This window comes from Oratosquilla oratoria, chromosome 12 (assembly GCF_046742065.1).
Source record: "Oratosquilla oratoria isolate Oo_2021 chromosome 12, ASM4674206v1, whole genome shotgun sequence".
NCBI classification, from domain to species: Eukaryota; Metazoa; Arthropoda; class Malacostraca; order Stomatopoda; family Squillidae; genus Oratosquilla; species Oratosquilla oratoria.
The window spans coordinates 28993679-29006267 of NC_134788.1; the positions used below are offsets into that span (position 1 = coordinate 28993679).

Consider the following 12589-nt stretch of genomic DNA (forward strand, 5'->3'; position numbering starts at 1 on the left):
ATAATAAAATAATATAATAATAATAATAATAATAATAACAATAATAATAATAACAACAATAATAATAACAATAATAATAATAATAATAATAATAATAATAATAATAATAATAATAATAATAATAATAATAATAATAATAATAATAATAATAATAATGATAATAATAATAATGATAATAATAATGATAATAATAATAATAATAGTAATAATAGTAATAGTAATAATAATAATAAAAATAATAATAATAATGATAATTAATATATGAAATAAAACAATAAACAAAAAATCATAACTAACTAAAAAAGATAAACAATAATGACAAATTAATAGTTAGATAAATAAAATAGATAACAAAAACCAAAAGATAGCTCAGAGTTGCCAGATCTTTGCTGTAACCTCCTTGTACGTCAAATTTTCATGAGATGGTTTATGCAGCCTGAGGTTAACACATTAACTCTCTAGAGAAATGGAGAAAATGGTGATATGGTTGTGGATAATAATGTGGAATATGAACACTGGTGGTTTATTAGCTTATTAAATCTTTATACAAAGAACAGATTAGTATTTTCATACATAGATTATTGTGGCGAGTCCGGATTCAATGGGTCATCCAAGATGGCTGCCGCTGACTTCAATCGCTCACGTAGGCGAATGTAGTATGCTACATACAATGATCATAATAGTAGGCTTTTTGCTTTTATTTATCGCTTCCTAATTCGTCTGAGAATGTCACTGTTTTATCGAGTTTTGGGTAATTGTAACTGATGTGTTTCAAACAATTTTAATCAATCACTCGTTCCACTATTATCACTATTTTTTTCTTTACCAATTTTTTTCTTCCAATATGTTTCATGCAGACGACATAATACTCGTAACATTGTTTTTGTTTATAGGCTTATTCACCTGGATTGAATGACTTTGGCTCGGCCAATACAATAAACAATACAAAGTACAAATTCTTTCACAACGGGTCCCTTTTTCCGAATCCGGACACCTGGCTTCTTTTTACTGCATTACGGGTGTCGTCATATTTTCCTGCATCATTTTAACTTTGTGGTTATTAAGAAATTTTACACGGTTTTTATATTTGTATATAGCATAAAAAGAGTTAGATCCTATTAAAATTAGGTTCATGTGGAGGTTATAAAGTCGGGCAAAAGATTCGAACTCAGGGAAAGGACCTGTTACAAATAATTCCTATTCTTGTGTAAACAGTACAATTGGCTTGGCGGCTATTGCTAAAATCAAGGAGACCTAATCAAAATGACCCTGCAAGAAAAGTATATTGATTAATGTCAACACTATTTCCTTAAGTATGGAGCCACCAAGCCTGCGTGTATAACAACCATATAAAGAACTACTAGAGCAAGGAAGAGGCTGTTGTAGGAATTTAATGAGATTCCAATCCTAATAATCAAACTCGCCTACTTTGACAATAATTATTGTGGAGATGGAGATCAAAGTAAGTGCACACACTTGTTCAAGTAATAAATTATTGTATCGATCATGAAAATGAAGTTAGAATTAATTATCTAAACGCGTAAATGGGTAACGTCTTGCATTCTTGAAGGAATTATGGTAGATGACGTATGTGTTGACAGCTTACATCAACTTTTCAATAAATATTTGTAACAAACATATATTGTTACAACCTTTAAAAGCACTGAATCATAGATTATCAGAATGCTCTCTCTGATGCTGAAATGTATCTTTTTATTTAGAGTATGATGAGAATAGGTTTTGTTTTAGATAATTAGGGGTAATAGACTAATGGTGTTTGGTAGATATTAGGTTGTTTTAGATTATATTTGGATCATGTAAGACTTCATAGCATTGTTGGAAAAAATATACTTTCTCTGTTATTTTTTATTGAAATGAATTTGACCTTTGTTTCTATTGGAAATAAGTTTTTATAATTTATATTTATTTTCTAATATTCTTTAGATTGTTGGATACCATAACTGTTAATTCAGAACATAAACTATTTTTATTGTTGTTGTAACCTAAACTAATTGAATTTTACTCGGGGAGTAGCCCCCAGTTGGTACATTTTTTATCATTTCAGTCGTAGGGGAGAGCTTTCTCAATTGCAATCAATTGATCAATCCTTTCCCCTCAGGAATCAGCAGCACACATAGGTTCGGGTTGAAGGGAACACAATGATAATATTTTGTGTAACGTAGATATTGATCAAATAACATTTCAAACTTCATATTTATGCTATATCCGACCTCTGGTTGGTTCTGGTCTGTTCTGATGAGTTAGTAGGTTCATTGGTATTGCCTGTTATGTGTCTAATGTGCAACTGTCGTGATAGGTGTTCTATGTTTCTCATGTGATGGTTTCACACTGTGTAACTAATGTCTGCTGCCAGACTAGTTCTCTGTTGGTACTTTGTATACGGCAACAACTAGATTGACCAGAGTTGAAAAATTGACCATTCCCTATTCTCAGGAGACATTACAGATTTCTAGCTTAACCTGATATTTAAAAGTGTGATGGCATGGGGTCACTGCATACCCCTTGAACCTATCCCTACTGAGGATCACTGAACCTCCTAATTGAGTGTATTTACCTATTTGTATTATACGGGAAGGGAGCTATGTTCATGGTGCCCCATCTTTATATCTTTCAGCATCAAGTTTTTTCTTAAAATCTGGAATAGTACTTGCACACACTGTTTCTTTATCTTATTTATTCCAGGTATCCACCACTCTGTGTGGGAAGCTATTCTTTTTCAGATCTCTTCTATAATTATCCTTTTTCAGTTTTTTTTTCATGTCCTCTTGTTTTTCTGTTGTTCCACTATGATAAATCTTTTCTATCTAGGATTTCCATTCCTTTCATGATTCTATAAATAGTCAGTAATCTCCTCTTTCTCTTCTTTGTTCCAGAGTTGGTAGTTCCAACTTGGACAATCTTTGTTCGCATGTTAATTTGAAGAGTGTTGGTGTCATCTTTATCGTTGCTCTCTGTATTCTTTCTAATTTCTTTATATTCTTTTTAGTACTGGGTGTCCATAGTGTTGCAGCATACTCCAGTTTTGGTCTTATTAGTGTAACATATTTTTTTAATCATAATTGAGTATGTATTTACCTAGTTGTACCTAGTTGTATTACACGGGAAAGGGAGCTATGCTTGTGGTGACCCGTCTTTGTATCTTTCAGCATCAAGTTTTTTCTTAAAATCATGAATAATATTTGCACACACTGTTTCTTTATCTAAGTTATTCCAGATATCCAGCACTCTATGTGGGATTTTTTTTTTCAGATGTCTTCTATAGTTATCCTTTTTAAGTTTCTTTGCATGACCTCTTGTTTTTCCATTGTCATTTTTTATTAAATCATTCCTATCAAGGATTTCCATCCCTTTCATAATTCTAAAGATGGTAAGTAGGTCACCTCTTTCTCTTCTCTGCTCCAGTGTTGGTAGTTCCAATTTGGATAATCTTTGTTCGTATGTTAATTTGGAAAGAGCTGGTGCCACCTTTTTCGTTACTCTCTGTATTCTTTCTAATTTCCTCATATTCTTTTTAGTACTGGGTGTCCATAGTGTTGCTGCGTACTCCAGTTTTGGTCTAATCAATGTAACTGATATTTTCTTAATCATTTCTTCATCCAAATAGTCAAATGCCACTTTCATTGACCTTAATAGGTTGAAGGATTCTCTGACTATTTTGTTTATATGTTTATCCAGTGTCATGTCTTTGCTGATTATTGCTCCAAGGTCCCCTTCTGAGTGCATTTTTTTTTTTTTTCCACCAATTTTATGTATATTTTTAAATTCTGTTTTTACTTTTTCCAAACTCCATTATGTTACATTTCTTGATATTGAAGTTCATTTCCCACTTTTGAATCCATTTCCAGATTTTGTCCAGGTCTGATTGTAATGAATCACAGGCTTCTTCTGTTCTTACTTTAATATTTTTACATCATCTGTGAAGAAATTCATATAACATTCAACTTCATCCATGTCATATATATGGCAAACATGATTGGAGCCAGCACCGACTCCTGTGGAACACCACTTATCATTTCTTCCCACTTCGAGTATTTGTCTCTAATTACTACAGTACCCTCATTTTTCTCCCAGTCAGGAAGTCTTCCATCCATTCTAATAATCTACCTGCAATACCACCTATTGATTCTAATTTTCTTATTAATTTCTTGTGTGGTACTTTGTCAAATGCCTTTAGTAGGTCTAGATAGGCACAGTCTGTCCATCCATCCCTCCCTTGTATTATATCTATTAGTCTCAAGTAGAAGCAGATCAGGTTTGTTGTACATGATCTTACTTGTCTAAATCCAAATTAATTTGGGTTTAGTATAGATTTTTCTTCCAGGTGTTTAACCCATCTACTTTTGATCACTTTTTCACATATTTTTGCTACTGTGATTGTTAGGGAGACCAGTTTGTAGTTAGTTGGATTTTCCTTGTTTCCTCCTTCATATATTGGTACAATGTTTGCATTTTTCCAGTCTTGTGGTACCTTTCCTTCTTTGAGCGAGCATTTGATTATAGTGTGTATTTTATCTGTTAACTCTTCTACATATTCTTTCACTATCCAATTTGCAATTCCATCCGGACCATGCGATTTTCTGGCATCAAGGTTTTTTATTTGGTCACTGATTTCCTTCTTTGTTACAGTTATTCCCTTCATTGGGAGGTATTTCTGTCTCTATTCCCTCATAGTTAGGTTTGTTCTCAGTTGTGAATACCAATTTGAAGTGGTTGCTCATGATTTTCTGCTATTTCTTGTTCTGTATATTCATGACTTCCTTGGTGCAGCTTTTCTATTTCTTATTTGTTTTTTAGTTTACCATTCACATATCTGTAAAATAGTTTAAGTTGTTCCTTGCATTTTTCTGTTATTTCTTTTTCATAATTTCTCTTTTCTTCTCTGTATATTTTTACATGATTATTTATGATTATTTCTTAGTTTGATGTATGTTTGCCATTTGCTCATTTTTTGTCTTTTTTCCATTTTTCCAGGCTTTGTCTTTTTTATCCTTAGCTTCACTACATTTTTTGTTGTACCAGTTCTTTATATATGCTTTCTTGCTTTTGTTGTGGTACATATTTGTTCACACCCACATTATAAATTTCTTTTAGTATATTCCATTTCTCTTCCATCCCTGTTTCTTCATTTAGGAATTTTTCCCAGTTTGCATTACTAAAGAATTTTTTAAAGTTCTTAAAATTCATTTTGTTGTACATTGGTCATCCTATTCTATGTTTCTCATTTCTTCTTAGGTCTGTTTGCTCTTTTAGTTCAAATTCTATTAGTACATGGTCACTCTTTCCTATTGGTGTTTTGTAATCTATTCTGTCTACAATTTCAGGTTCTGACATAAGTATTAAATCCAGTCTTGAAGGTTCCTCATTGTTTCTGTATCTGGTATTTTCCTTTATCCACTGAGTCATTGTGTATTCAATGATCACATTGAGTAGTATACTGCTCCATATGTCTTCTCCACCCTTTACAGTCATTTCTTCCCAACATATTTCTTTGTGTGTGTGTGTGTGTGTGTGTGTGTTGTGTGTGTGAGGGAAGCAAAGATGTAAACATTTGTACATGAAATCAGAATCAGTTTTATATGCATTACATTAACCACTTTGGTATACCTATGTAGGCATCATGAGGCACGATGGACAAGGATACCAGCATCGGCATCTTGATTTTATATATATATATATGTTTTTATAGTCGTACATGAGTTGATCATGTTTTGTGTTTATTATTATTCAAAGTAAAAGAGAATGTGAGTAGTGTGATGAATCATACATATGGGAGCTGATGCTGTGCATGAGAATTTGATTCATCCTGATTCATCTAGTAAAACCCACTAGATAAACCTGGCTTTACCAACATAATTTTTGATTTCCCATGAGTGGAAGTACAACTCATTGTTTTGTACCTTGTAAGTCATTGTAAATCACCATTATTTTTGTTGTTACCCATTTCAACATGGCACAGCAACCCACTTCCCACTATGCCCCTAGACCTAGTTATTGCCTATGGTAAACCCTAGATATTATAGATTTTTTCCTCCTTTTTGTCAATGTATCTTTATTTACTTATTTATTTATTTACTTATTTATTTATTTTTTGTTAAAAACACAGTCAGTGAATCACTCAATGAGGTGGTTGAACATGTTTATCAGCAGGTAATTGGGAAGTTCTTGGATGCAAGATTGAGAATATTTGCTGCATTATTTGTCATATCCAGGCAAATTCTTTTTATATGTTTCATCCCCATTATGATTAAGAATGCTTTGCAGAATGTTGTTGGGGTTGGTAGTAATTTGAATGCTGTCACAGTGAGAGTTTGAAAGCCAGGTAATCATTAAATGCAATAGCATCTGAACTTTACGTGTTTTTTTTACAACCACACAAAACAAGAACCACACTGGCATGACTGCGATTGAGCCACCAGCCAGCTTTGAAACACAATACAGCACAGAATCAAATTGCCCTAGATGCTGCTGTCACCACATTCAGAACACATCCACCACTTCCCCATTCTTGTATTACCCAGACAGCAACACAATTTGTCTTCCTTGAGTGATTTCAGTACCAAATTGATGGCTGTTATTGGTTACATGGAAGTTGTGGGTCTCCTGCAGTAGAGACCTGGGTCAGTGGATTGATTGGTAACTACAAAGACTACACATGTTTGTATTAAAGTAACATGTTGATTAAATCATAGACAAATAAGGTGAGGAGCCTCTTCCAGATGCATACCTGCAGCTGAAGCCATCAGCTTTGCCTTGTGCACTTTGATTTTTGGGGCAGATAACAGTCACTGTTGTGAATCAGAGATGAGTGATGCTGGGTGCAAACCCACAACTAAACAAATGCAAGAATATGATATACACAGAAGGTCATGCTTTTGACTAACATAGATCAGTGACAATAGAGAAAAGAAGTCATGATAAAATTGGCCTAATTCTGTCATGTTTTCAAGAAGTAGCTTCATAATTATTTTTTGAATATTTCATTACCTATAAGTACAATATTTTCATATCACAGTGCATAACTACATTTTAGGTAATGAGTGGTCAGTTAATCAGTAATGACCAAGGAGGCAATTTGTTAATCACTGTATTCCTATTTGAAAGAAACCTAATATAAGTTTGATTACCCGGTAACTTTCAAGTGTCCTTATTGTTATGGCGGGGTAATTTCCAAACAAGGCAGTTTGTTTCTTAGCTTTAATCTTGACCATGTTTACATGGGGTCGGCATGTCTCAAAATCATAAGTACAGGTATATCTATGCCAGGCGTCAGTGGGCAGTAACAAATTACAAACAGTCAAGTATTATGAAAGAGAATCAGAACACATATAACTTGGGATCAAACTCCAAGTAGTAGATGAAACACAAACATGACTCCTTACACTTATGATTGACAGGATTATTTTGGCCACCATCAGGGACACCTCATTCAGTCAAAGGACACCCTTTTTTTGTTATACAGTTCCTTATTGCTGATATTATGAATAGTACTCTGAGAGAATTCTTAAGTAAGTATACAATTGATGTAATAAGCATTTCATCTTGTAGGTCCACGACAGCATCCTGGAGTCACCTATTAAGAGAGAAGTTTTAAGTATAGATGTCAAGACACAAGAGGATGATGACATGAAGGTAATAGCCATGGAAGACACCGAATCTGCTTCTCCTAAGATGCATGTGAAGAAAACACCTAACAAGAATACTTACAAATGTGGGTTATGTTCTGCCTCATTTTCCTACTCTTCTGATTTGAAAGTTCATGTTAACACGCACACAGGCGAAAGGCCTCACAAATGTGGTCTTTGCGAGACTTCGTTTACTCACCCCGGTGCTCTGCGGAGACACGTCAGGACACACACGGGAGAGAGGCCCTACAAGTGTACCGTATGCCAGGCTTCCTTCTCGCAGTCGTGCGGCTTGAAGGGACACATGAGGACCCACACGGGCGAAAAGCCCTACAAATGTACGCTCTGTCATGCTTCCTTTTCCCTCTCGGGGGGCTTGAAGGGCCACATGAGGACACATACAGGCGAAAAGCCTTACAAATGTACGCTCTGTCAGGCTTCCTTTTCCCACGGAAGTCACCTGCAGAATCACATCAAGACTCATACCGGCGAAAAGCCTCACAAATGTACAGTGTGTCAGTCTTCGTTTTCAGAGTCGAGCAATTTAAAGATTCACATGAGGGTTCACACGAGCGAGAAACCGTATAAATGCACAATTTGTCAGGCGTCGTTCTCGCAGTCGAGTCACTTGCAGCGTCACATCAAGACTCACACCGGTGAAAAGCCTTATCGATGCTCCGTTTGTCAGACTTCCTTTTCTCAGTCGGGTAATTTAACCATCCACATGAGGACCCACACCAGCGAGAAGCCTTACAAGTGCACCTTTTGTCCGGCTTCGTTTGCCCAGTCCAGCCACATGCAGCGTCACATCAAGACTCACACAGGTGAAAAGCCTTTCAAATGTACAGTTTGTCAGGCCAAATTTACCCGCTTGAGTCATTTGAAGCGGCATATGAAAATACACACAAATGACAAGACGTATAAATGTGACCATTGTCAGTCTTCATTTTCCCAGTCTTCTGAGCTAAGTAGTCATGTGAAGACACACAAAATTTTAAGCACAATGCATGATAAGGGTTGCAATGATCTAGAAGATGCTGACAACTTTGATTCACATGAAATCAAATCCAATGGTGCTTCAAGTATGTCCAGTAATCTTTTAGGACATATATCACCCGTGTGCACTATATACTATCCTCAGGAAGAAGTTAAGGAGGAACCAGATAAGATAGTAAATTCGTATGGTCTTTCAATATCTCAAGAAAGGATGGGCTTTAAAACTGAAGAATGTAATCTTGATTTGGAGAAGGCTTCAGTAGTTGAGTAAGAGGAATGGAATGATGACTAATGTGGCAATGCTGCAGTTTGAAATAAACCTTTGAAGGAAGTGAATATATACACAAGTAATTTCTCTTTCAGCTATTGAATATGGAACCCAGATGCGGTGATCATAATGATTAAGCACTGATAAGAGTGGGTTATTCTTTTCTAATAACTTACAATGATAGTATGTTAAGTAGTAAGTTTCATAGACAGTAAACCCAGCAGTTGGAAGCTGTTCTTGGGCCCTCCTGAAGAACTCTCTAAGAAGAAAAGTTGGACAATTTTTTGTGTTATATTGGTGTAGATCTGTTTCTATGTCAGTTATAGTAGTAGGACAGCACTCACCAAGTGATAATTCATGGTGTATGAAGAGATGATGGAAATGCAATCAAAAGTAATAGAGATCCTGGGCATCTAAGGACTGAGTGTCAGTTCCTCATTGGAGATGATGGTTTTTGACAAGTTTTGAAGACAGACAGCAGGGAGATGATTCTCTCAGATGTCTCAGAGGACCACTTTCTTGTACACATCATTGTTTCCAGATAGCTTGTATTAAAAGTAATGTAAGTCAAATTAGAGGAACATGACATTGACTGGTATGGTCGCGTGAGTAAAGAATGGTTAAGTGCTCTTGTTATGGGCAAATGGTTACTGCAACAAGAACCAGTGTTGATATTTTTTCATGATTTAGGTTTCCTAGAAATATGCAAGAATAGTCCTGATGTGAATTTTCATTTAAATCTAATAGCCAAAGACCTAAAGTTTTTCAAGTAAATATGGTTTTGTATTTTTGAAGAGGGATGATTGAAATCTTGAAGTGAGAAGTGAAGAGGATTTTTTTTTTTTAATTAAAACTTTAATTAATGCCTCCAATACCCAAACATCAACCTTTTATATTGTCTACCACTAGGCTATTCAGTTTAATACTGTGGAGTGCCTCTGGTGAGGAAAGGGTTCAGGTCATTCTAATCTATTCCACACCAGAGAATACTTGCCCCTCATTCTAGCTGCTGTACTCATTTGGCAGCTTCTTTTGATCCAACTCCTTTGAAACCAAAGCGCACATAACATTATCTTGTTGCTATGTGGTAATTCTATTTAGCCATAAACCACCATTTTGGTGGAGAAGGGGATACCCTCAATTGTACTAAAAAATAGTGGATTTGTATTAAAATGTATGCTTGTCAAGCTTTCAAAAAGTAAAATTCACAATTCTGTAAAGTTGTTTCTACTAATTCCTTTACCCTTGTCTGAGACCACACCCTGTTAACAGGAGTGGTGGACACAACCTTTCACTTAATGTAGGGTCATATTACATCAAACAGAAGATAAATTGAAAATCCATTTTTACTACAGTAACTCTTAGGATAAAGTAAAACATCCTTCTCAGACTGAAAGCACTGAATATTATCATACACTTGTAACTATGGTATATTTATTTAGGGATAATCTGGCCAAGCAGGTTAAAAATGTTGCTATCTGTGGCAGTTTATGTGCTGCCTGGCAGTGAGTGAGTTTGTAGCAAGGTCACATGCCTCTCATACTCCAGTCTTCAAAAAACCCTCTACAGACATTGCCCAGGTTCTTTGAATGGGGAAATTTGTGACAACAAAGTGACTCGTTTTCATTTCCAGGCAAGTAATCGGGTGATCTTACATCAATACCTCAGAGAGTCGTTACTCTGCTGCCCATTTTTGGGCTTCTGAATGGTCTCAGATTTTCTCTATCAATTCTATCTGTAGTTCATCTATCTTGAAACACAAGGAAAGATAACAACTGGCAGCTGCTCCCTACCTACTATACTGAGAATGTCTCGGCTCTAATGTAATGCTTTTTTTTTTCAAATTGGCTGAACTTGTGTGATTAACCACTTCAGTATGACTCAAATTTTTCGCACACAGCATTGGCTGCCATATGTAATTTACATCACACTTTTTGCATTATATATAAAGTCACTGCTGTATTACTCATTCTCTTTTACTCTGACCAATAAACACAGAAAACATGATCAAACCAGTTCATAGAATCCAGGGGGTAACTCATGTACTACAAAAAAATATATACTAAAGATGCTGATGCTGGCATCCTTGTGTATTCACGCATGCCTTGATGCCTATGTAGGCATCATCGTACTGAAGTGGTGAACATGGGGCTTTTGAATAAAAATAAGTATCATATGTTTACATATATGGAAACCCTTTCATTTCATGGTTAATACCTAATTAAAACTATTATTACTATAATTTCAGTATCACTACTGTCATTATTATTTTATGCACTTCATTTACAAACCTGGCATTGTCAATGGGTTCATTTTCACAATGAGTGGCCTTAGGTCACCAGGCAATTCCATTCATAATTTCTGCCAACATCCCTCAGGTTTTTGATGACACCCTCCCCATGATGTTCTCTAGGGTCATGGGGTACCCTCCTAAACAGTGGCATGAAGGGGAGGGGAAGTGCAAAGGTGTGGTGGCCCTGGGTGTCCAAATGAGAAGGGCCATCTAATCAGATTATTTGGGGTTAAAGAACATCATAAGTTGGGTTGTTTTATATCTATTGAATAAAGTGTTTAATCCATGTTTACATATTCAAAATATCTTCCTTTATCATTCCATTTCTCAGTGCTAGGCCTTATACTTGAATTTTTGGAGCATATAATCTTCCACGGGTACTGCCATTCCTAACCGTGGCATAATGTGGACACTTCCTGAATTCATATGTGAACTGTTTCAGAGTGAAAATAAGGGAAATGTAACTTTCAGGCCCTGTGAAAGAATAAGCAGATACTAGATACACTCAGACAAATGCATCTGATAATTTTCTGAAATGCAGAAATGCTCTGACATTGAGCTTTATAAATGTGACCACTGCAAATAATCATTTTCTGAATCCTCTCACCTGAAGAGCCATGTGAAAATTGATTCAATTTTGAGCAAATGCAATAAGAATTACTGTGGCCATGAAAGTGTTAAAAATTTTGTTTCACAACACTGAATCCTATGGTGCTTTAGGCATGTCCAGTAATCTTGAGAGATATGCATCATCCACATGCACCATGTCTTGCTCTCAGGGAGAAGCCACAGAAGAATCTGATAGAGAGGAAAATGATAAAAAGGCAAGTTCATATAACTTTTTAGTATCTCAGGAAAAGATGGAGATTAAGATCAAGGAAGATGGTCTTGATTTGGAGATGAATACAAGAGCTTTTTAATGGATATGACATTTGTGCAGTATATGATTAAACTTTGTGGAAAGTAGGTGTGAGTAATTTAATCTTTCTGCTATCTAACACAGGAACCAGATAAAGTACTGCTATGAGTAGAATTATTCTTTTCTGATAGATAAATAAAGGAGACTGAGATAGCCAAGAGGAGCTGATGGTTATGTGAACAAAGTAGGAATCTCTATTCCTGTGCATATGAAAGGGCTACTGCGGTAGAAATCATTGTTGAGAAATATTTCAATTTATTATATATGGATACTTTTTGGAGATGTAATGTTACCAGAAACTACCCAGATCTGTTTTTTTTATGTTTTTGAAGAGATCAATTCAATTCATTGCCCCCAGGTCTCTTGAAGGTGTACCAGCAACGTTTACCAGGTAGTCCAAGTCATTCAAGAAATTATATTACTCTGAGCATGGATATTGTGGGGCAGTGTAACGTTTGTGCCTTCTGCAT

At 35.5% G+C, this 12589-nt stretch overlaps 1 protein-coding gene across 1 annotated transcript; it reads left to right on the forward strand.

Annotated features, from left to right (window-relative positions):
* The first annotated feature begins 1215 nt into the window (after positions 1-1215).
* Positions 1216-10233, forward strand: LOC143031172 (uncharacterized). Its single transcript, XM_076194699.1, has 2 exons — positions 1216-1462; positions 7567-10233. Exons 1-2 carry the CDS (start codon positions 1451-1453, stop codon positions 8908-8910), a joined length of 1356 nt encoding a protein of 451 aa, XP_076050814.1. The 5' UTR covers positions 1216-1450; the 3' UTR covers positions 8911-10233.
* Positions 10234-12589: the final 2356 nt, after the last annotated feature.